The 25,584-nt window shown below is 51.9% G+C and overlaps 1 protein-coding gene across 3 annotated transcripts in view; it reads right to left on the bottom strand.

Moving 5' to 3' along the window:
* The window catches only part of Rims3 (regulating synaptic membrane exocytosis 3), a 37,651-nt gene extending 12,271 nt beyond the window's left edge, over window positions 1–25,380 (bottom strand). The window contains exons 1-3 of one of the 3 annotated variants that reach the window (XM_028886426.2): window positions 25,053–25,380; window positions 6,843–7,016; window positions 1,630–1,877 (exon numbers count right to left, since the gene is read on the bottom strand). In XM_028886426.2, the coding sequence (XP_028742259.1) occupies window positions 1,630–1,846 (217 nt within the window). In that variant the 5' untranslated portion in view covers window positions 1,847–1,877; window positions 6,843–7,016; window positions 25,053–25,380. Of the gene's footprint in view, window positions 1–1,629; window positions 1,878–6,842; window positions 7,017–8,393; window positions 8,573–9,447; window positions 9,913–25,052 lie in introns of those variants that run through there. The other 2 variants (XM_028886427.2, XM_037202906.1) reach the window with 2 other exon arrangements.
* Between the last annotated feature and the right edge of the window lie 204 nt (window positions 25,381–25,584).

The following is a 25,584-nucleotide window of genomic DNA, read 5'->3' as shown; positions in this document are numbered from 1 at the left end:
ATCCCAGCCTGCTGCTGTCTGAAGCAACAGCAGATCCCGCAATGACTCCCAGTGACTCAGGCCTTGGAGACTGTCACTCCCAGTCACTTTGCATACAAGACATCTTTGGGTCTGGAGCTGGATTCCTGTGCTTATACTACCAGACACAGACCTCTAGGTTCCAACACCTCCAGGACTTTTTTTTTTTTTTTTTTTTTTTTTTGGGCTTTTCAAGACAGGGTCTCTCTGTGTAGTTTTGGTGCCTGCCCTGGATCACTCTGTAGACCAGGCTGGCCTTGAACTCAGAGATCCGCCTGGCTCTGCCTCCCAAGTGCTGGGACTAAAGGCGTGCGCCACCACCGCCCAGCTCCTCCAGCACCTTCTAATCTTAATCCCCCCCAGGTTGCTTCTATTCCAGCCCTCCTTGTCCCAGTCCAACTCCCCATCTTCCTGCTCTCTACTCTCAAGTCTACACTGCCCAGCCAAAGGTACTAATGACCTCAAGACCCTCCCCATCTAGTCTTTCCCTGAGCAGAAAACACACGGGAGCCTGAGCGCTGGAAAAGACCATCCCCCGTGTTCCTGTAGACAGCTTTGTAAAAATCTATTTTAAGGTCTGGAGAAGCACCCCCAAATACCAGCCCCAATGGGGCGTCTTGATGAGCATCCTCCCTGGATGCTCCAGCATTCTACCCTTCCCCACCCCCGTCCAGCTGCCTACTTGAAGGTTTTTGGGGGAAGTTGTTACTCTGAGCAAAATAAGCAGGAAGAGATTTTAAAACAAAGCCAGCTGGTGTCTGGACCAATGCCACAAATGGAGGTCTGGGTAGGGAGGTCTGGCTCCTCTGTGATGTGGGGGCCACATGTGGCTGTGTGAGACAAGGTGAATCCCCCCCCCCCAAGTCTGAACATAACTGGAATTCTGTAGCCAGATGTCTGAAGATGCATACCCTATATATGAGGATGTATCGGCTAAGGCATATGTGTAGCTTGGTGAGGCGCATGTGCATCTAAGTGATGTGGGTCTTTTTTGTCTGTGTTCAGAGAACCGTATTTAGAGTTTATTTGCAACCATGGACAGTGTAATGAGAATAACTGGACCGTGCTTTCCTGGCAGTATAAGTGGCTTGTCTGAGCAAATGAACACTCTGGATCTGTCACTGCAGGAGCCATGTATTTGTGTGTCTCTCTTGTGACTTTGCGATGCCTATGTGTGACTATGCAACTGTATTTGTGGGGCTATCTGTCCTTAGGGGACTGAGAGATGACAACTAGGACAAGATCATGAGGATGTCCGTCTAGAAAAGTGTGGGGTCCCTTGGCTGTTTCAAACAACGTCTGATAAATGCACCAGTCAGTATGTGGCGGCGGCGGCGGCGGTGGCGGCGGCGGCAGCGGCGGCGGCATGTACAGAGCCGGAACTGGGAGGGACAATAGGGCTTGAGTCTGGACTCCACCACCCGAAGCTGTGCAGTCTGGAGCACCTGACTGTTCCTCCGGTTTGTCCCTGCCTGCCAGTTAGGACTACAGAAAGTCACGCACACCCGCCCATAAAGCACCCACAAAGTGTGCATCTACCGGACTCAACAACACCCCACTCCCCTCCTCCCCCCCCCCACTTCCCCCCTTCCTGGTGCCCACGCCCCTCACCAGGCTGGGGGAGCTGCAGCGTGCTTTTGCTCCACTGGGTCAGGCCAACGATAGCCACCATCTTGGCCCCCAGGCTGCTGCGTCGTTTCTTGGCTGTGGTGGTCCCGGGGCCACCCCCAGCTTGCTGGGATCCACAGATCTCGCCGCTGATGCTGGAGCTCCGTACCACGTTCCTAGAGGCCCCAGCTGAGGCTGGACCAGGCTCCCCGTTAAACATGGTCCTCAGGGCGGCAGGGCTTCAGGCAGTTCTGAAGGTGAGCGGGAGAAAAGGGGGTCCACATCACATCCCTGTGACTCTCCTGCTACTCCACCACTTCCTAGCTATGTGACTTTGGGTCATTCACTAGGTCTCTCTGAGGTGGTAAGGATGAAATGAACGAATAATAAATCTCCAAGTCTGACTCAATAAACGTGGGCACCGTCACTTGTCCTGTGTGTGTGAGGCCTGGGGTGAGAACCCACCCCAACCCTCAACCCCCCTCCCAGCCTTGCAACAATCAGAACCAAAGCCTGGGACCTGGCTCTGAGGGTAAGGTGCTTGCTGCCAAACCTGACCTCAGTTCTCCTCCTGGAACTCACATAGTCCCGGGGATCTCAACTGCCAAAAGTTGACCTCTAACCTTGCCACACAAACTGTGGCACATGCGCACTACCTCCCCCCCCCACTAAATAAATAAATGTAATTTAAAAATTGTAATATACCAAATAAGACAACAAAACCCCTAGAGAACAAAAATGGAACTTTTAGAGCCTGGCTCTGGACAAGCTGCAGACGACTTCGTTTGGCAGTAGAGACAGGCTTGGGGTGGAACTCCAAAGGCTTCCATCCACTAGCTGGGTAACTGTGTGACCAGACATGTTGGAGTCTCCACAAATGCCTTAGCAAAACAACAACAACAACAAAACATCAAAGCCCTTGTACTCCACAGGATGGCTTTAAGGATTAAATTAGGGACTGTGCATAAAATGTAAAGGACAATGCCAAGGCAGGTCACGCTCACAGTGAGTGACAAGAGCAGGAAGAGAAGTCTGTGCAGAGAGGGGCAGAAGGGGCTGGCCCAGAAAAGCCTAAAGTGGAGTCGGAAAATCACAGTCCCCTATACTTCAGACAGACCTCACTGTCAACATCTAACCCGGCTCTGTTCTGTGCTTTTAAAACATAATTGGACTCATACCGTAAATATGATTTTAAATTCTGGGATTTTTCATCCAACATCACATCGTAGCATTTCCCAATGTCATTAACACTTTGGATAAACGTTTTAATGCCACTGTAATCGTCCCTTGTACAGACGGCACATAATTGACTTAAATATTTCAATGCAGTTACCTCCTGAATCTGATCCAAGTTTCTCGCTCCTCTCTTTTAAAAACACTGAAGCCAGGCGTGGCGCTTCACGCCTGTGACTCCAGCACTTGGGAGGTGGAGGCAGGAGGATCAGGAGTTCAAGGTCACCAGATTCGGCCACCTGAGATCCTGTCTCAAAACAAGCAAACACTGAGATGAACATCTTTCTGAACTGGTTATGATTTCCTTAGAAACGGATTGGCGGGTGATGGGGTGAGAATGACAGGGAGTGTCCTAAATTCCTAGCCGACACCCCCTCTCCCCAGCTGGCTGGCAGACAATGGTTTTGGCCAGGTGCTACCCTGTCTCGTTTCTGAGGCAGACACCGATTAACTTAAGGTCACTGGTGAATGGTGAATGGCTTTCCCCTCAGCAAGTCATTTGTTCGGGAGCAGGGCATCTGACCAATGCTCAAACAGCTCACCTTAGGAGTGGTGGAGGGAGCAGGTCTCTACCTCCCAATCCATGCCCCTCCTGCTACAGCCCAAATGCAGGCAGAGGCCAGTGATGCTGAGGACCAGAGCACACAGCACGGAGAACACTGGGCCATACCTGGAGCCTGCTTTTCTCTGGTATTCAGTTCACAAAGAATGTGTTTTCTATTGCTTAAGCCAGTGTGAATCAGTGTTCTCCGTTATATCTAAAAGCATTCTGCCTGATATTAGGGATTTAAAAAAAAAATTCTTGGATTATATTGCCAAATCCCTTTCCAAAGTATAAAAATTTACTGTCCTCATTAACTGCATTCAACAAATGTTTAATTTCCTAAAATTCCAAGGCCAGGGCCGAGTGCCAGGGATACAGCAGTGAGCCAGGTCCACTTGGTCCTGCCCTCCCAAGACCTCCAGTCCAGGAGGGGAGACAGACAGTAAATAACTAATTACACCATTAAATATTTAATGGTGGTTACGATAAGAGCCAGGGAAGAGGAGGACAGAGGGCTCCGAGAACGCTCTGGGGGAGGGGATGGCAGGCGTCGGTGGCCCTGCCTTACACAGAGGTGGGGTCTCTGTGTGTTTGCATGTGTGGAGGCCACAGGCTGATGTCCGGAGTCTCCCTCAATCATCGGTCTCTGCCTTGTTTTCTAAGACAGGGTCTCTTACTGTCCGTGGAGCTCAGTCACTTGGCTAGACCCCAGCTGGGGATCTGAAACGCAGCCCTCATGTCTACACAGCACGTCCTTGAAGCACGGGACCCTCTCTCCAGCCCCAGAACCGTCGTCTCCAGCTACAGCGTGCTATGGCTTGGCTGTTAGGTCCAAGGCCGCACCAGCTGGCTCTGCTCGGGCATAGTCAGAAAACCACCCCTTCATCCTCTGCACCCCTTTGTTCTACGTTGGCACCCAGTCTCCTCCTGGGCTAGCTGTGCATCCCCGGGGTCAGGACGTTTTGCTTGAGGGAGTCTGACTTTTGAAAAGGATGTAGGAGATGGGAAGAGGAAGTGAAGGTGGGAGGGGGTGGCTTTTTTCCGGCTGCCAAGGAAGACACAGTCCCCACACTGCTGAGAACGGCCACTGGTCCTGTCAGTGTGGCTCCTGCTAGACCAGTGTGGACTGAGGCTGAACAGAGGGGGTGAGTCAAGGCCTCCTTCTGCCTTCTTTGGGGCTCTGGATTGCTTCCCCCTTGTGGTGGTGCAGAGTCTAGGGTTGTATTTCTCCGTCCTCCATCAACCTTAGAGCTAATGGAAAGTCCCTGTGGCCTGTGATGATCTCTCCTGTTTAATTTCCATTTCTTGTGCCAGTCTGCGAGGGCTTGGGGGTATCTGTACAGTCTTCTGGTGGAAGATGGGACAGGGCTTATCTGATGGTGTGAATCTGCCACAGCGTGAGTCTAATTGGCCCGCCACAGTAGTTCCGAGAGGTGCCTCATTATCTCTTCAGGGCAGATGAGAACAGCAAGTCTCAGGGAAGCAGAAGACCGGCTTGTCCTACTCAGCTAGGAAGTGGCAAGGCTTGGCTTCCAACCCAGGTCTCCTGCATCTACAAAGAGGCCTACATGCTCGGTAGCCCCTACCCCTCAGTCCAGACCTCATCCAAAGGTGAGGGCCTACCCCTCCAGGGCAGGCGCCACCCTGAGTCTCCGGGTTCTTTGAGAAAACTGCAAGGCAAGTATCTATGATAAGAAAACCCTTTGTGACCCAAGTTCCCCAAGCTGGTGAGAGCATTTAAGGGGAGAAACCCTAGACCACAGCTAGAAAAGCACATAGTTCCCTGGTGAGCCTCCAGGACACTTGAGGGGTGAGAAGGGACAGAATTCCAGACCCTGCCAACTTGGGAGCTCATGTTTCCTCATGAATAATAAACAGACTGACAAGCAGACTGACATCCAGGACTTTGTACCATACTGAGCCATGCTCTCATCTTCAAGTACCTGAAGACTGAGGAGTGCTTGGGTGACCCCAGCCTGCAGGCCACTCCCCAAGAAGGTAGGAGGAGCCAGACCCAAAGCAGTAGGCCTGAGGTCCTGGGCACAGAAACCTGGGAGGCTTGGGTATCGGGATGTGGATCAGAACATAAGTTGATTCCTCCTGTGTTCTTTTCTGGGTCTTGGTTTCCTCGTCTTTGTGTTAAATGGAAGGGGTCAAATTCGGTGCTCTGGAAAAGTCCTTTTGTCAAGGGAGCTGAGTCTGAGACCATATGCTTTGGTGGAAGGCTCAGAACTGGGATTCTTGGGGCTGAGGTATAACTCAGCCAGTAGGGTGCTTGTCTAGCTGGCACACCTGTAACGGCAGCACTGGGGGAGTAGAGACAGTAGGGCCGAAGTTCAAGGTCATCCTTGGTTACATAATGAGTTCAGAGCCAGCCTGGGTTACATCAGACCCTGTTGCAAAACATGCGGGGATGATGGGCAGAGGACAACAACAATAACCATGTCTCTAAGTCCTCTCTGCAGGGATGCCAGAGGCACAGGGATCAATCACACTGAACCCCAGAGGAAGGAAGTTCAGTGCACAGCAGCCCTGAGCCGTCAGATCACAGGGACGTGGAAGGGGAGGTAGCAGAGACATGAGAGAGTGAGAACCCGGAACACAGCATGCCACATACTGAGGACTCAAACAATTGCCGAGTGAACGACATAATGTCCTTTCCGGGAAGGTCACATCACATTGCCCTGCTCGAGCAGGACCCTTTCCCTGACCAGTTCCTGACACATCAAGGTAGTGATCCTCTTGTGATGCCCTGACTTACAGAATCCTCACTTGGCAGTGCTCTGTGCTGACTCCCACCCACTCACTACACAGGAGCAGAGGCAATGATCCCGACGTGTCCTTGGGAGACACCCAGGGATGGGCCTGGTGTTTCCTTTTCTGCCCTCGGAGGGGACCCTCTACCTGGGGTCTTGCTACCCTAGGGACGCTACAATTCCTGGGGCAGGTCTCAAGGCCCTGCCAAGCCCCTCCACAGCCTTCCGTCCCTTGGACTATGTGACTGACAAGCCAAGCAGCTTTTCTTGGCAGTCAGTGAAGGACCCCAAAGCCCAAGATGAACTTAGCCACCCACTCTTAGAAGGACCTCACCCCAGGGTGCCTGCACTGTGAGGCCGGAGAGGCCAGCAAGTGAGTGAGGCTCATCTACCTTTCTCCATCATCTGCCTACAGCAGCATCACTTGTTCCCAGAGGCCAGACCGACCTCAGGAGCCCCTCAACAGTGCTCCGGCGCCAGCTCAGGAGAAGTAGCTCCTGAGTCCAAACTGACACATCCTCCCTACTCCTCCTGCCTTTCAACTACAGAGGCGGAGATTGGAAAAGAGATACACCCAAGGCTACAAGCCAACCCTAGTCTTCTAAACCCCAGGTTCCTGTCCCATCCCGTCAGGGCGCCCTCCCTCTTTTCCTCCCTCCCACCTAGAGGAAAGAGAAGCTCACCGAGCTGATGAATCTGAGTGTAGTGTTCCGCATCACAGGGGGCTCTGCCCTCTCCACAGCCCAGCCCTAGAGCATCTGCACGATGCCTCTCTTCCACACCGATACCAGTTTTCAGGAAAGGAGAGAAAGGCAATCAGGGCAGGCTTCCCGGAGGAGGAAATGGGATGACAGGGTCTGCAAGGCAAGAATTGAGCACAGAAGAAAGTGAGTTAAGACCTCTGTCTGCAGGGAATTCTAGCAGCTGCTGGGGGAAAAAAACCACAGGTTTTGGGGACAGCTGTGGGACACTGAGAAAGTCCAATTTTCAGAATTTTGTTTCCTCCTTTTTTTGTTTTGGTTGGTCCAGGCCTTGAACTCAGAGCTCTGCCTGCCTCTGCCTCCTGAGGGCTGGGATCGAAGGTGTGTGGGTGCTACTGTTTCCTCCTTTAAAACTCCTGGTCCCTAATCTGCCTTTAGGTACTTCAATGTCAAACTGCTGAAGCCCAGCAGCTTTAAGATTTTTTTTTTTAAAGGATGGGAATGTGTATCTCAGGAGTGGATGTCAGCCTAGCATGTGCAGGCAGACTATGAAATCCATCCCCAGGCCCAGAAGAAGAAAAAAAAAAGCTTAATTAGAGATGTGGTCTCAAGTAGCCCAGGCTGACCTCTAGCTCATTATATAGCTGAGGATAATTTTTTTTTTTTTTTAAAGATTTATTTAGTATGTATACAGTGTTCTGCCTGCATGTTTGCCTGCAGACCAGAAGAGGGCACCAGATCTCATTACAGATGGTTATGAGCCATCATGTGTTGCTGGGACTTGAACTCAGGACCTCTGGAAGAACAGCCAGTGCTCTTAACCGCTGAGCCATTTCCCCAGTCCAGTTGAGGATAATCTTGACCTCCTGATCCTCCTATCTCTACCTCCAAAGAGCAGGATGGCAGGTATGTGCCACTATACCTGTATTGAAGCAAAACAAACAACATTCTCTAATACATGAAGGGCTCACCCAGGCCAGAATGCTCAGGAGCTCTGGGCCCCACCCTCTCTTCCTCTATCTGCTCTGTGTGTCTCTCCTAGAGCAGTGGTTCTCAACCTCCCTAATGCTGTGGCCCTTTAATGTGGTTCCCTATGTTGTGGTGACCCCCAACCATAAGATTATTTTTGTTGATACTTCATAACTGTAAATTTGCTACAGTTATGAATCATAAAGTAACTATCTGTGTTTTCCTATGGTTTTCAGTGACCCTGTGAAAAGGGTTGAGACCCACAGCCCAGCCGTCAGAGTAGGAGGCGCTAACTCTGAGAAAGTCACCCGGAGTCTCTTAACTTCCATCTCTTCTTCTCTAAGAGTCTGCTGGAGCTGGGCAGTGGTGGCCCACACCTTTAATCCTAGCATATGGGAGGCAGAGGCAGATGGATCTCTGTGAGTTTGAGGCCAGCCTGGTCTACAGAGCTAGTTCCAAGACAGCCAGGACTACACAGAGAAACCTTGTCTCAACAAACAAACAAACAAACAAACAAAAATCAACAAAAAAAGAAGAGTCTGATGGCCACCTGGACCTACCTACCCAGCTTTCCCAGCTGACTATGGATCATTTGGGTCAACAGGAACAGATGCACAGAGGGAAGAAAAAAAAAAAGCATGTGCTCCGGAGCTGGGCCGTGTGACATCCAGGCCTTCCACTCCTGAGCAGAGTTAGAAGGCTTCTCTCCCAACCCCCAGCACATGGCTCCTCTTCTCTAAACTGGGATGACCACGTGTGCATTAGGAGTGTTAGGTAAAAGATTACAAAACAAGATCCGTACGTGCTCACTGCCCAGTTAGACAATTACCTACTTACTGTGAATGATGGTGCCTGGTATGAGGTAAACACTTTCCCAGGCATCAGCTTCTGCCCACTGTGAGCAGCCTGTTCAGGGGGAGGTCCATGCACCACCACCGCTCTAGGTGTGTGGGGTACGAATGCACCTCTCAATTGTGATGGTGGGTAGCTGGGAAAGCTGCCTCCGCACCACGCTGGAGCCCTGGCTGGATGCTGGGTCTGGCACCCGAGAACCCTGCCTCAAACCCCAGTAGAGGCCCTTAAGTCTAGCCCCTTCTTCCTCTACTTAGGCAGAGCTGAGAGGGTGGCAGGCATTGGTATGTGGTGAAGGAGGCAGGCTAGGCCAAGAAAGCACAGGCTGCCAGTGTGGGGAGAGGAGCATGATGTCTCACCTAGTCTCCTAATGTGGAGACCTTATCTTTGCAGACAATACCCCCAACACACACACACACACACACACACACACACACACACACACAGACAGAGAGAGAGAGACAGACAGACAGACAGACAGACAGACAGACACAGAGGAGAGAGCCCATAATTTCAAATGTGATCATATCATACAGACCCACAAAGCTGCTGCCCACATTTTAAAGACACAAGCCCATGAGTTCACAGATATGCACCTGCTCACCCACACAAAGACACACAGATGCGGCCACACAGACTTTCAGACTCGTGTGCACACAGCTCCACACAGTCACAGGCAATGTCTCCTCCCGTTGGCCCTGCCCAGCCAGAGGAGCAACAGCAAAGCCCCTTGCTCCCATTGGCAGGAAAGCGAGATGAGTCTTACCTGGAGCCTGGCTCCCTAGGCTGGGGCTCACACACCGGCTTGGAGCAGGCCCTTGTGTGAGCCGGAACACAGACACACTCACACACCCCACACCCCAGCCCCATCCTCTTGGCTCCCATCTCTGCTGGACCATACAAAGAAGCTCATCCGGTGAGGTTTGTGGTGAAGAGATGGGAAGGCTGGCAGGGAGCAGCTGCTGTCACCATGGCTACCAGCTGACCCACTTCTCCACCCAGGCTGGCCCACCCAGCCCAGGCGAGGCGGCTACAGCAGCTTTGGGCAAGGTGGGCCCTCTCCCATCACACGCAGGGAAGGAACAACCCTCGAAGGGTGTGGTAAGGGAATGAGCTGAGACCCAGTTAGGCTGGGTCCTATGAAGGAAGGCACCAGGCTCCAGACAGTCCCTGACAAGAGAAGAGCATTGAAAATATGTTCCCGAGAGATCTGTCTTCTCCCACAGTCTGGGTCACGGCCCTAGTCACAGCCCTCACAGTAATGCAGGTGCTGTGATCACATCCCGGCCAATGTCCCAGACTCAGCATTCCCTCAGTCCAGCAGACTCTGGGCTAGAGGAGCCCTGTCTCCTGTGCAGAGAAGGCTTATGGGACGCAAGGCCCAGCTCCTGCTTTCTTCTGAGTACAGAGCTAACACGTTTCTTCTCCCAGTCAGAGACTCCTGAGGACATGGCTCTGTGTATTCGCTCAGAACCAGCGACTTAGAGAAACCCAAGCTCCAGGATGATCAGTCCCAGGGAGAGATGGTCTTTACCCAGGATGAAAACCTCCCCCACCCCGTGTGACACTTACAACCTCCTTTCCTTCACCTGGCCCCCAATCCCTGACTGACTTTCTCCCCTTGGTTCCACAATATCCTGGCTTCTTGCCCCATCTTTTCCATTCCTCGCAAGTGCCACGGTGTCTCCTGTCTACCTGGAACGCTCTTCTATAGCTTGCGCCTACCGCCATGCTCCAAGGACTGAATGCTTGTCTATCCCTCCACCTCTGCCTCCCTGCTCCAGCTCTTCTCAGCCCCCCTCTGAAGGTCATTTCCTAGCAATCCTCCTGGGCAAAGAAAGTCTCCTCTCTTGCTCCTCCAGAACTCTGTACTGTCCTTGAGTATTATGGGGTAAAGTCCTGATACCCTGTATCTACAGTGTGGCCTTCATTGAAAATGTGACCTTTGCAAATGTGATTAAAGTCATCCTGAAAGGGTGGGGGGTGGGGGCTGTTCCTACTCCAACTAGTGTCCCTTCAGGAAGAGAGCACTGACTAGAGAAAAGGGAAGATGGTATGCAAGTCCAGACTGGAGCACCAAGCCGAAGACTGCCGAAGACTGCCGAGGACTGCCGAGGACTGCCGAGAACTGCCGAGGATCGCACAGGAATCAATCCTTCCAGACACCTTGATTTCAAACTTCCAACCTCCAGAGCTTTGGGAGAACAGATTCAGACTGCTCTGAGCCACCTCATTTGTGGTACTTTGTCCCAGCAGCTCTGGGACATGAACAAATAGCCGTTTGTAACTTGTGCAGTGCCTGTCTCCCACACCCAGCCCCAGGCTGTGAGCTGCTTAAAAATAGGAACTGTGTTCTTCACCCTAAATCCCTGGTACCTGGCATGGGTCTGGCAATGTAGCAGGGCTCTGTAAATATTTGTTGAAAGAATGAATGGCAACCAAAAGTACCAAATGAACACCAATGGAGAGAGGAACCATGAGTCAGTTTTATTTTCTTCATGTGACATATTGTGTTTTCTAAAGCTACTACTTTAGAAACTGTATTAATGCTATAATAAAGGGAAAAAAATAAATATTTTCCCTTCCAAAACATATGCTAAAATAACAGACATTTCCACCGTGTGTGTGTTCTGTGAGCAGGGACAAACTCGGCTACATGCTTGATGACTGCTTTCTATTGATTAATTGATTCCTCCTTGGGTTTCCAGAGCGCTTTCCGCATTGGAGTTACAGAGTCTGAGCTCTGGGGCCCAGGAGGTGGGAAGGGTACACAATCTTCTTGGCCATCTCCACTATCCACTCCTCCACCATAGACTGTGGAATCTGGCCAACATGGCAGCCATCACCTGATGGTGCTAAACTTGGCATCTCAGATTATCTCCCACATCCTGGCAAAAGGCTGTACACCCAAACAAGCAGGGTACACAGTGAACACACCGACCAGCACTCCTCCAACTCAGATGTGGCCACAAACCACCTAGGGACCATGCTGAAGTGCAATTCTGACCCTCGGGCTCCCAGGTGGAGCCTGGGATTCTGGCTGTTTGTCTGTCTGTCGGTCTGTTTTCCACCAGCTCCCAAACGATGCCCTTGTTGCTGGCCCATGGACCACTCATGGATGCGAGATGCCAAGGGAAAACACTCTGTTATGTAAAAAGAAAGAACACTGTAGGCTGTGGGACACCAGAGAAGACATCAGGAAGAAGTAGAGTGGAGCTGAGCAGAAGATAGGTGGGAATGGGGGGATAGAGGCCACTGGATGGGGAAGCAGTGGGGACCACTAGGGAGGTCTCCAGAACAGGCCTGTTCAGAGGCTCACAAACAGAGCATGGCAGAGGAGCAGAAGACAAGTGCAGCTGTGGAAGTGGGGACTGGAGAGCGAGGTTTCAGGCCATCAATGAGAGTCCCTGACTGCAGAGCTAAGAAGCATGTCTTTAATCCTGCAGGAGTGAAATCTAACAAGGTTTAGGCACGGTGCTTTCCAGAGATCAATCCAGTTCTGCGTGCAAATCAGAAGCAAGCTGATGGAGGTTGGAACGGCTGCTCCATACATGTTGGAAGGGCTGCACGGCTGCCCTACATGTAGGAAGAGGGAAGGGACGTGGTTTGGGAGTCCCTAGAGGGGATGAAGAGACAAATTTGGGAGAAGAGAGTAAATGGAATCCAAGCTGATTTATAAGGAGGATAGGAATGGACGATGCCATCAACAGAGCCTGAGGGGTCCTGGAAGACAAACCTGGCCAAGGGGGAAAATGAGTACCCATGTTAGTCACAAGGAATCTAACGAACACTGCAGTTTATGGGTGGAGCCACTGGGCAGGAAGCAGATCCGCTGAGCTCAGGAGACCTACAGGAGTGGGCAGGAATGGGTGTGTTCCCAGAGAAGAAGAGAGATGTAGAAAGAAGTGGGACATTCAGAGGAGAGTATAGGTGAGCCCAGGGCAAGAGGTGTAACACCCACAGTGACAGGCAGGAGAAAGGGGCTTACAGAGGGGAGAATGGGCAGTTCGAAGGGGAGAAGCTGGGCATGGTGTTTCAGGCCTGTAATTCCAACAGTTGGGAGCCTGAGGCTCAAGGAACTCCATGAGTTCAAGGCTAATCTGGGCTGCAGAGCCCTTGTCTCTTTTTTGTTGTTATTTGCTTGTTCTGTTTTGTTTTGTCGAGACAAGGTTTCTCTGTGTATCTCTGGCTGTCCTGGAACTTGCCCTGTAAATCAGGAGTGGCCTAGAACTCGGGGATCTGCCTGCCTCTGCCTCCTGAGTGCTCTGGGATTAAAGACGTGCGCCACCACACTTGGCTGTGATTCCTTGTCTCAAAAAAAGAAGACGACCCTAAGAGAGGATGCCATGAGAATACAGATGGACAATCACATACCACCTCACTGTGGACCACAGGGAGGTCTTCCTCAGAAGCAGGAGAAGCCAATGGATAAAAACGAGCACAAACTGGGCAGTGATGGTGCATGCACCTTTAATCCCAGCCTTTCACCCCAGTACTCAGAGGAGGCAGAGCCAGGCGGATCTCTGTGAGTTGGAGACACCAAAGCTACACAGAGAAACCCTGTCTCGAAAAAACAAAACAAAACAAAACAAAACAAACAAACAAAGGAGCACTAATTGATGGATTGATTGGATGGATAGGCTCTTGCTATGTAGACCAGGCTGGTCTCAAACTCACCTGACCCTCTGGTACCAACATATCAGGTAGGAAAGGTAGAATTTAGATTGGTAAGAAGGGTCTGGATACTCCAGGTGAAGGCCTGGGCTGCAGTAGGATCCCAAAGTCCATGGGGCTCCCAAACATTTAGTCCAGCTCATCCCAGTATAGGAAGAACAATTACTGCACCCCAAACACATGTAAAGCACACCACATGGCTACAGAACTCCCAGGCAGAGCAGAGATACGGGGGAATAGGCCTTTGGATCAGTCTTACAGCAGGTAAGAACATCATTTATTATCCACCAGGACCCCTGGGAGAGTGAGTAAGAGCACGACTAACAAACCTGTGAGGACTGTAGACAAATTTGTAAACTAGGACCAACCCAGGCAAAACCAGAGCTTTTTGGTCACCCCAGCCCTGAGATACTGGATTTCAGTTAAGACACCCACCTGCTTCCCCTGCTGCCCCTTCCTAGATGGAGTGAAGAAACTCTCAGGCTGTCCGGACAGGGACAGGTAAACTCAGCCTGAGAGTGGGGACCTGTTAATGGTGTTAGGCTCAGAGCCTCTCCCTTGAGCACCAGGCCGGCAGCATTGATAGCACCAAGGACAGCGGCCGGTGCTCACGCCTGCCGGCCCCTCCCCTGGTCAGGGCTGCCTTCCAGGCGAATCAATATTTCATGAAGGGAAGGGGCTCCAATTACCAGTCCTGAGCCAAGCCGGAAGGCGCCGCTGCTGTGCCCACTGCCCACCCAGGGGACCTTCCTCTCATATCCAGCACAGCTTCAGCTGACCTGGACACAGACAGGAATGGCATCTATTCCTTCATCCCTAGGTCTCTTCCAGGCTAGTGATACACCTTCGCCCAGAACTAGAGACACACTGCTACAAAGAAGGCCACATCCACAGACATCGAGCACAGCCACACCCAGTGCACAAGCTACCTGAACAGGGCACTCAGGCATGAAGTGCGAGCATGCACAGTGCACAAACATCAACAGACACACATTACGGAGATGCAATGACCACAGACCCACATATACATTGCACACATGAGATCTGCCCAACACACACACACACACACACACACACACACACACACACACACACTCTCAAATGCTTCATGAAAACTCCCTCAGAGAACCTGAGACATATCACATGAGGGGTCAGTGAGCTGCAGACACACTATATTAACATACACACATGATATGTCTTGGCAGTGACCCTCTCTCACTATGGATACACGGCACACACCCACACTCTGCCCAGGCTCCTAATTTCCTGGTGCCCAGGGCAATGTGTACGCGCTGTGAATGTGACTATGCAAGAGACAAACAGATCTCTCTCCTTTCCTCTTTTTCTGCCATGTCTGCTCTGGACTTGAGCCCTGTGGAGAAACCTAGCCTCTGAGGCTTCCTGGTAGCTGCTGCCCAGGCCTTAGGGACAAACAGAGGCACGAAGAGGTGGTTAGAGGAGGGAGTTGGGAAACGGGGACCCTAGAGAGTCCAAAGCCCCTTAGCTCTGTTGTTCTAGGGCCCCAAGCTCTAGGACACAAAGCTCCAAGGACTGCTTCCCTTACCCACAACTCCCAAAGCCTTGGGCCACCTGGGGCCCCAGGCTTCTGGGGAGCTCTGAAGTCCGTGTTGTGTATGAAGACAGGAGGACCATCAGGTCTGAGGTCCTGTCCTTCCACACTACATCTCAAGTCCTGGCCTGGAGTGAAAGCATCTCTTGACTCCATCCAGACATCTCAACACCAACAGCCCCTCTCCAACAGGTTGAGGGGACCACACACAAATTCTCCTGTTTGCAAGAGTCTCAAAGCAAAACAAAACAAAACAAAGACCAGCCCAAGCCATGGCTGGTGGCTGAGTGAGAAACACAGGCTGTGAGGCCCTGTGTCTGATCCTCAGCACCACCAAATGAAAGAAAGGGAGGAAGGGGGGGTGGGGAGGAAAAAGAGGAGAGCCTGAGCATAGAATCGGCAAAGGAGAGCAGGCCAATATAGCAGGGAGAAACTCTAATTTTTTTAGGTAGATGAAGAGGCAACTTCAAGATTAGATGGGTATAGGGTCACATCTCTGACGTCCCCCGCCATGATTTTTGGATTGTCCACACATTAGTGAGCCACACTGATGACTTCTGCCAAATTCCAGTCTCCTGTACACTATTTTCTTTAGACTGACACTTTCAAAACTTAAGTGAACTATTTTAAATAGCAATTCTCTTGCTACTATAAACAGAATGTCAATATCACTTTTAATAAATAGAAAAAGACTGTAAAAGTAAGCACAGTACAACAACAAAGTCATAAGCTGGTGAGCCGGTTCAGTGCCTCCAGCCCTGATGACTGAAGTGCAATTTCTGGGACCCACATGGTGGGTGGAGGAGAATCGACTCCCACAAATTGTCCTCTGATTCCCACTCATACACAGTGGTGCGCGCCCGCTCACCCACATGCCCACTCAAAAGAAATAGATGTCATTTTACAGACGCGGCAGTTCACACTGTAGCTCCAGCCCTGGAGAGGCTGAGACAGCATTAACTGCCAGAAGTTTGAGGCCAGCCCGAGTTTCATAGTAAGTTCTAGATCGGCCTAGGAGAGTGTGAGACCCTGTCTCAAACAAACAAAACAAGCTCTACTATTACAGTTCAACACATGGAGTTGCTAACCACAGTGCTCAGCCCAGTCTGAGATCTCTGAGATCTCTGCAGAGAGGCAGCAGGGAGGAGTTGGAAGTTTTGAAAGACATTCATAACTATACAAACTTGTCCTCCCTGGGGTGACCCCGGACTTGCTAGAGTTGAGAAGAAACCAAAGTTCTCACCATGTAAGTTGATGTTGCGCCATGGCAGATCTGGAAGGCCCTGAGCACCATCTGGAGTCCCACTGAAGGTGTCATTCCAGGGGAGCCCACCCACCTTGCCTCCCACTCAAGCTGATGAGATGGCTCAGCAGGTAAAGGTACCTGCCACCAAGCCCAGTGACCCGAGTTTGATCCCCAGGACCCATACGGTGGAAGACAGAGAGAACTTCCTCGAGTTGTCCTTTGACCTCTACATGTGTGTTATGGCATGCACACACACACACACACACACACACACACACACACACACACACAAATAAATAGACATTTTAAAAAAGAAATTGCTCAGGGTTTGTTTCCTATTTACAATTGTTTCTATAGTCCTCCATCTAATCTGAAACTCACAGCAGGGATTGTAATCTTCATCTGAGATGAGAAAAGGCCCAGATAGGTCAAGAGATTTGCCCACAGTTAACAGCTCTATTAGGCAGATCCACTAGGAGGAGATTGACTTCCACACAGATGGCAGGTATCCCACAGTCAGGAGCCCTCACTCTGGGTGATCCTGGGTTGGACAGTGGGGAAGGCAGAAGACTGGTTACCTGGCATATGCTTATAAGACTCTCATAGCCCCAAAGAGCAAATAGGCAGGTGAGTAAGTAGCCAATATAAAGAGTTTTATTCTGGAGTTACACCGTTGTATGTTTCTAGGTTATCAACACCACCTCTCTGAACCTCAGTTTCCATGTCTTTAAAATGGGCAAAATAATAGCACATCTTTAAGATAAGGATTAAATGGAATCACATGCCTGGTGCCTCGTACAGAGGCAAAAAAGGGTTTATTTATTACTAGGGAAGCAAGAACAGAATCAACACAGGTCAAAAATGACTGGCTGCTGAGATAGGCATGAGATGGTTCTTTGCTGAGGAAAGGAAATGAAGGTTTTGTTTTTTGTTTTTTTTGTTTTTTTTTTTTGTTTTGTTTTTGTTTTTTTGAGACAGGGTTTCTCTGTGTAGCTTTGCGCCTTTCCTGGAACTCGCTTTGGAGACCAGGCTGGCCTCGAACTCACAGAGATCCGCCAGCCTCTGCCTCCCAAGTGCTGGGATTAAAGGCATGCGCCACCACCGCCCAGCTGGACAGGGGATTTTTTTTTTTATGTAGCCCTTGTTCTGGAACTCACTCTGTAGACCAGGCTGGCCTCAAACTCACAGTTATCCACCTGCCTCTGCCTCCCGAGTGCTGCAATTACAGGCATGTACTATCACTGATGATCTCAGCCTTAAAGGATGAGTATGATTGAGAGGGAAGACAATTCTGGTTGGTGTGGTGGTTCAATACCTGCTGTCCTAGCATCCGGGAAGCAGCAGCAGGACAAACGTGAGTGTGAAGCCAGCTTGAGCTAAATGATGAGACGGTGTCTCAAAAATCCCAAGACTAAGGATGCAGTCTGGTGGGTGAGGGATTGTTTAGCATGTGCAATGCCTTGGAATTAATCTCTGGCACTGCAGGGGGAATGTGGTGGAATGCAGCTCTGACCGATCAGCCTCCCTCACCTCATTCTAAAGAAAAGTGGAGAAATTCATCATCCCACCTGGTCTCTCTCTACTTAGGTCCTGAATGACAGTAGACAAGGTCTTAAGTGCCTGTCCTGGCCACTATTACCCTAGGAAGAGTCCCCTTTAAGTCACAGTTCCAGGCCCCCTTTCTCCAGGAGCTGTCTGCATGGAAGGCTGGCACTTTGCCCACCTCCCTGCTCCACCTGGCACCTTAAATACTGAGCAGATGTCTTCTGAAGCACTTGTCCGGCTAACAATGACACACACACACCCCACCCACACACACACCCAAGGTAGGTTCCAGTAGCCATGTTCATGTCTGACTCTGTGATCCTTCCCAGCAGGTTATAGGTGTGTTGCCCAGGGTGGCACCTGATTCCCTCAGAGCCAATCAGATCTTCTCCTGGGAATTTGGGCTTAGATCTGCCAAGTCCTAGATGGGAGTTCTGAATGTGGCTGGAATCCAGGGTCACAATACCAGAATCCTGTCAGAGGGGACAGATAGGCAAAGGCTTCCAGCAGGGTGCAGAAAATGAAGATTCAAATTCTCTGGCCTTCCAGGTGCTGCCTCCCTAGACTAGTCCTCCTCTACCCCCTTGTCCCCACAGGCCTGTTCCCTGTAACAAACCTTCCTCCTAACACACCTTTATTACTGAAGAAGCTGCTTTGCCTGGACTTTCCTAATTAAGACAGGAGCTGGGGGCCGGAGAGAAAGAGATGAACCTCCCGAGGTAGAGATGCAGAGTTGGCGCTGATATGGCAAGGGCGGGGTGGGCTACCCATCCTGGATAGGCAAAGGCTCCTACCTAAGCTTCACAGCGAGGGCAGGGGGCCCGAGATGCTTTTAAAGGGTGCGAGACATTCTCCAGAAGCAGGCGAGGGGTGGGCGAGGCATTACAAGCAGGGGGAAGAACACGTGCAGGTACACAGAGGCACCAAACAGCCTGGCCTGCTGCAGGAACTGCCAGGTGTTCAAAGCGTGCTGCGGAAGCAGGAGAGCTGCGGATGGACAGGGAGCCGGGTACAGATCATAAAGAGCTTTGAATACCATGCTAAGAAGCTGAAGCCTCTTCCTGTCAGCGACCGGGGAGCTATTGAAGTATTTTAAGTAGCAGGGGGTGACGGGGTCAGTTCTATGTTTTGGAAAGATCGCTCTGGGGATGTGTAGAGAAAAAGGCTGAAAAATCCAGGCCTGGAGGCAGGGAGGCCACCGAGGATGCTGCAGGATGAGGTACCTGCTCTTTGATGCACTGTACACCTACTATGTGCCAGGGCTAGGCAACACAGGTTCCAGACCCACTGAACTCTCAGGCCAGAAAAGAGATGATGGGAAGAAAGTAAAGGGTACCAAGCATCATGAAGAAGTACAAGGTCCTGGGGCTGGGGTTTGGTCTAAGGAGTTCCTGTATAATCACGAAGACCTGAGCTTGAATCCCAGCACCCATGTAAAAAGTCAGGTAAGACTCTGTATGTGTGTGTGTGTGTGTGTGTGTGTGTGTGTGTGTGTGTGTGTGTGTGTGTGTTTTAATTCAGGATGAGGGGACAGAAACGGGAGAATCTTGCTAGCCTGCCAGCCTGGAGCCAAGGCCATGAGCTTCTGGTTCAGTGAGAGACCATATGTCAAGGCAACAAGGAAGGGAGTAGATAGAGGAAGACATTGTGCTCATGGATATGTGTACCGTTACACTCATGTGCATGAACCATACCACATACACAGGAAGAGGAAGAGGAGGAGGAGGGGGTCCTATGGAAGTGGAGTATTTAGCTCTGGGCTTTTAGACTTCTCTGCTGACATGACACTTGGGTTGTTGTCTAAGAACAGGAGGAGTCAGCAGGGCTCCCAGGAGGGGGTGTGCATCAGGGACAGCGCGTAAATGTCCTGCAGTTGGGGGGGGGGTAAGAAAGAATGGTAGAAGATGATGTAATAGGGAGGTAAGGCCCAGATGACACAGGGCCTTGGAGACTGCGTCAGTAAATCTGGATTTTATTCTAAGAAGTCCTGGAAGTTTTAAGCAGGGAAATGACACAACCAAACATTTATCTTTAGAAGATCGTGCTGGCTACATCTACAAAATGAGATGCACACGCATGGGAGCGTAAGGGGTCCAGGGCAAGGGTGTCAAGGGTGTCTGGATGACAGATAGTCGTGTTTCTGGAGTGGGGTGTAGGCAGGAAGAGGGGCCACAGACCTGACCCCAGAGAGGAATGCTGGAGAAGAAGGCTTACTAGGCTTGGCTGTAGGCTGTGGGGGCGAAGGCAGGGAGGTGTCCAGGAGAATTTCCAGCTTCCAGCTTGAGCAAGTGGGTGGGTGATGGTGACGGTGATAGAGACAAGCCAGGGACCCTGGAAGCAGAGCAGGTGCAGGTGGGTGGAGCTAGGGACCTGGGTTTGATCCTAAGGCTGTGTCTAGGAAGCATAGGACCGATACTGGTCCTGAACCCAGAAGAGATAACTAAATTCAGAATAGTAAGTGAGATGACCTGGGGAGGATGGGCAAGGGGGCGGTGCAGAGAGAAGAGGGGTCAGTTTAACTCGGAGGAGCCATGGCAACAGCAGGACCTAGGGGCAGAGTGGCCAGAGATTCTGGGCTTGGACAGTCAGAAGCACGAAGCCAAAGCTTATCCTCCTTCAGACCCTGAAGGCATCTGGCCTTGAATCTCCCTCTCCCAGCCAAGGAGCATACCCTGGGTTTAGACTGTGCCCAGATAAAAGCTTTTCCTTTCCCTGTATCCTACATCCTTCTGAGCAATGCCAAGTTCTCCCTTCCAAGCATGACACTGCATGTCTTTAATTCCAATGCTTAAGGAGCTGAGACAGGAGAATTGCCACAAGCTCAAAGTTGCAACCAGGCAAACCAGAGCTACACAGTTAAGATCCCGTGAGTTGAGCGAGCAAGCAAGTGAGTGAGTGAGTGAATGAATGAATGAACCCCAAGTTCTCCCAGGCTCAGCTCAGGCAGCCCCTCACCTACATGAAGACTGCCCAGCCCATGCCTGCTGTCTTGCTACCGGTCACCCTGTCTTTGAATCTCGGGTCCTTTCTCTTGATGACTGTGGGGCTGTGGTCAAATAACCTCACTTCCCTCATCTATACCATGGAGACGATGATCATCTTCCCCTCACTGGTGAAAATGAGTGTGTAAAGTGCTTAGCAGAGAAACCCTAGGGTAAACACCACCTAAGCCTTTCTGTGACTAATGCCCCATTCACCTTTGGACAGAAAATCAGGGCCCCCACCTTTGATGGCCTCCCGCTCAGGAGCTATTTTCAAGACTGTCCCCTCTCTCTGGATTATGAACTAGATAATACGAAAAGCCCCGTGCTAAATGAAAGCCCAGACCCTTGTTCAAAACAATTCTTTCCAGACAGTGGCGGCTGAAAATTAAAGCGTGGAGTCCCACTAACCACAGGGTTCTGCCCCTACTTGGAGCCAGCCTCCCGTGCTAGCCCTCACATGAGGTAGGAAAAAGGCCACCTGGAATAGGGCCTTACAATCTCCAGCTAGAATTTCCCTTTCGTCTTCCCATTTTATAGTTGACAACATTCCAGTTTAGACACGGGCATGCTCTGCTCATGAACTGCCGAGTTAGGATTTGAACACAGAACTGGCTAGTATCAACGCTCTACATCTCGGCCCTCTGGCTCCCCCAGAGGCTGGGAAAACCTGGCCCCAAAGGCAGAGCTCAGTTAACAGGGCTGAGATGTGGCTCAGCCCACAGAGAGGGATCTGAAGCCGCTTCCTCCTGAGAAGAGCCACATAAACAAGGTCTCCCTGGGTACCATCTCTGCTGCTCCTCAAGGGAAGGGCTAAGAGAGGGCAAAAGGTCACTCCTAAGGAGGCTCCCTTGTGGCCCACAGGCTGCAGCACACATACCTGGAAGTCTGATCCTGTCTCCTCTCCTTAAAACCTTTTAGGGGTTGCCACTGACTTTAGAATAAGCCTTCACATCTCTGGTATACGGCTAACCCAGGGTTGTGGAGCTTGGCTTTCCCTAGCCTGCCACATACCCCTCAGCTATATCACCAGGATGTTCCCACGCCACCAGGGGCCCTAAACACTGTTCTCTCCCTGGTCGTCCTTGCTTCTCTGCCTCCTTCACTACTTGGCATCCTCCATGCCTCGACTAAGAGGTCACTCTCTCTGGAAGCCCTTCCTGAACCCCAGAAGGTAGGGGAGCAACCTGCAGTGATAGGTCTGTGAACCCTTACTTTCAACACACGTCACATATGTAATCACCTGCTCTAGACCATGACCCTCCTAGAGAGCGGGATCCATGTTCCCAGAGCTTGCTGTACCAGTGGTACTCAGTGACTGACTGCCCTCCTGCAACAGAGGCAAGAGGACCCTCCCTCCCTGCTCCCACTCCTCGCCTGCCTCCTTTTCTTGTTTCTCATGCAATGGCCTTGAATGGTGTCTTGGGTTTCTGTTTTGTTTTTGAGACAGGGTCTCATGGAGCCCAGGCTGGCCTTAAACTTGTTATATAGCTCAGGCTAGCCTTGAGTTCCTGATCTACTACTTGCCATCAGCTGGGATTACAGAGTATACCATCATATTCAGCTTTTATTCAGCTATCTGGAGCTCCAAGTGTGAGGAGTTCAAACTTACAAGGGATGAGAATCATCAGAGAAGGTCCCACCTGCCCTAGGCTGCCTGCATATGCCAGTACCACACTTAATCAGCAGCACCTTCTAGGCAGGTGGGCCAGTTTGGATACAAAGGATACCTGGTTTGGGCTTGGGTTTTTGAAATGAGGTCTCATTCTGTACTCTGACTGGAACTTGCTATGTAGACTAGGCTTGCAATAATTCTACTGACTCTGCCTTCCCAAGTGCAAGGTATACAGGCAGGAAACACCATGCCTGACAATCATTCTTGCTTTCCAGAGCCAAAAAAGGCAAAGGAGTCGAGATGGACACCTGTAGTAATAATCACAGGTGTAGGACATGAACCGTGCACTGTCTGATACCCAGGTACCTTGTCTCCTCTCTGCCACTGACCCTACAGCCTTGTGACTCACCGCTCACAACCAATCCATCTCACCCACAGAGCACATCCCAGCCCATGGAGCACCTATGTCCGGTCACAGACATCTCTGTGGAATACAGCTCCATCATGAAAAGAGACCAGTGACCAAGTCATCTGTACCCACTGCGAAAGAAATACCCCCAGGTCAGCCAAACACATATGGGGGTATTTCTTCTCAGCAAATGTTGCTGAAGGAGATACACTCTTGCACCCCCAAGTCAGCAGAATGCTAGCGGGCAGAGCCACTGCCAGAGTCAGCAAAAGGCTGTGTGAGAGGCACTTTCCCTACACCCCCTGTGCCTGGACTCACGACAAGACCGGGGGACATAGAAAAGCCTTCTAAAGTAGGGTTCCTAGGGTCAGAGAGCCCCGGGGTGGCTGTTGCCTGAGGGGGGAAGGTTTCAGCTGGGGAGTGGGGCACACTCAGGTGAGAGTTCTCACATGGCACTAATGAAATCAACCACCAGCCTACCCCCTCTCCCCCGGGACCCTCCAGGCTCCAGCTGATGCAATGCCCAGCCTGATAATTGTTTTCTTCACTCCTTAAAGGGCCAGCTACTACTATGACTATGGACAGACATCACCCAGACCCCTGACAGCCCCCAAAGAGCTCAGCTCAGGGAGAGGAGGGGCCGGGAGAGTCAGCAGTGTCAGGCCTGGGCTCCGAAGAGTAAAACCCAATCCATGTCCAGATACTATGAGTGGCAAGGAGCGAGAGAGAAGAGTTAAGACGGTAACACCGACCGCATCCCCTGGAGGAAGGGAACAAGGTCCCTGCTGAGTCCTCAGCTCCTGACTCCAGCACGCCTGCCCCAGCAAGTACTTGGCACAGTGTTGCTTATAGTTCAGCAGTTAGTCCCTGAGCTGATGAGGGCTAGACACGAGGATAAGCTGCTCAAACCTACCACCGTATTTACCCCTCCTAAAATGTAGGTCTGTTTTGCTGGAAGAGGCTCAGAGAAGGCAAGTGATTTCTTTAATATCACATTGCCAGAAAGTATCAGAGCCAGGGTTTGAAGACAGAAAGTATCCCAGAGCCAGGGTTTGAAGACTGAAAGTATCAGAGCCAGGGTTTGAAGACAAAGTATCAGAGCCAGGGTTTGAAGACAAGTTTAATCAGCTCTGGCTGGGCTTTAACCCTTGTAAATGGCCAGATGTCTGCAGAACTCTAGGGAGTCCCTGAATACCTGGTTTAAGCACAAGTTGCATGGACCCCTCCCCAGCAGCCCCCTGTCCAGAGACTGTCCCCATTAGGCTACCCTCTTCACTTGCCTGTAGGGACAGTTGCCAGCTGCGTGATTGTGATTATGGACTAATTGGTGGCTGGAAGCAACTGTGGAAATGGTTTGTTAACCCCTTAGGGGAAGACCCTCTTTCCACCATTCAGGCCCCAAAGCCAAGTGAGAAATCATCACCAGCAGAGAACAGGGCAATAGGAAAAGCAGCAGCCGAGTCCTCCTCACTGACAGACCTCACCCTTAGAGACAGGACTGGACACAACCATTCCCCCAGGCCCAAGCCCTGAAGGCCCGTGGTGGCATTGCCAGCTAGAGCCCCTTGTTTCTCTGGCCTTAGGTATAGCGTTTCTCACCTCAGCCTGGGACCACAAGGGCTATGAACGCTTCCTGAGCTTCTGAGGCGCTAGGAGGAGACCCACTCCTTGAGGCTGGGTTGTTCAAAGGTGATAGGGGCCTGGGATCCAGGCAGCCAGGAGGCCAGCCAGGGGGACCTATCCTCCCAAACGAACAAGACGCCAGAATGGCCCCTGAAGGGTCTTGCCAAGCTTCCCTGAAGCCCTGAGCAACCCTTCATTCCCCTGACCACTTTTCCCCAGCTTCCCAGAAGCCCCCTCTTCCCACCCTGAGGCTGCGTGAGCACCACCTCTCTCCTTTCCTGAGGAGGGGGGTGTTTTCTCTGGGTACAATGGTGTCACGTCGGGAGGAAAAAGTGGCCGCTTCCCAACCAGGGTACAGGCAGGAGGGAGAAAGGCAGGCTGCCTTTCCAGGAGGGATTTTAAGCACTTTCCAAAAAATTGCCATGCGAAGCAATGCTGTTGGAGACCAGGGCCCCAGGTGAGCCCTGAGCGTCAGCAAAGTACTCCAGATTCTGAGGTTCCTACCCCATTTTCCAGGCTTCCCCAGGCTCAGCCCCCGCCCCACAGTCATCCCAGGCGGTGCGCATCGCGGGCCCCCGCCCCCCAGACCTGGCACACATCCCTACGTAGCGCTCGGCGGCCAGCCGGAACCCCCCTCCCCGGCGTGGTCCCCTGACCGCAGCCCCCTCCCCACGCCCACTCGCAGGCGCGCAAGGCCTGCTGACTTACCCCGAGGTGGGGCCGGGGTCCACGCCGGGAGCGGGGCTCCGCTGGCGGAGTGGCTCCGCAAGGCGAGGCAGGTGCTGCCCCGGGACCCCGCCCCGCGGACCCGGCGGTAGGCGCGGCCCGGCTCCCGGCGGGCGCGGACTCCGAAGGGGTAGGGACGCGGGGCGGGGACGGGCAGCGACAGAGACTCACGGGGGCATCGCCCGCCACCGGGCCGGACAGCTCCGCTTCGCCCGCCTGCGCTGCTGGCTCCGCAGCCGCCACAGTTCTCAGTCGCCGCCGGGTGCAAAGCCAGAGCCACGGCTGGCGGGAGGCGAAGAGGGCCCTGCCAGGGGCGGGGCCTCAGGTTGGTGGGAGGGGTTAGCGAACGGGGCGGGGCCTGGTGGGCGTGGTCTTATGGTGGGCGGGGCCATGGGAATCTGGACCTTCTAGGACTATCCATGCTGAGTAGGCCTGGAAGGGGTGAACCTCTGAGAAGCTGGGGCCACTCAAGTAGTTCCCTGTGCCTAAGATGCCCCTCCTGTCCTCTGCCTAT

This window comes from Peromyscus leucopus, chromosome 2 (genome assembly GCF_004664715.2).
Source record: "Peromyscus leucopus breed LL Stock chromosome 2, UCI_PerLeu_2.1, whole genome shotgun sequence".
In the NCBI taxonomy this organism is placed as follows: domain Eukaryota; kingdom Metazoa; phylum Chordata; class Mammalia; order Rodentia; family Cricetidae; genus Peromyscus; species Peromyscus leucopus.
The sequence above is the reverse complement of the archived record's forward strand: the minus strand, read 5'-3'. Positions and strand labels throughout refer to the sequence as shown.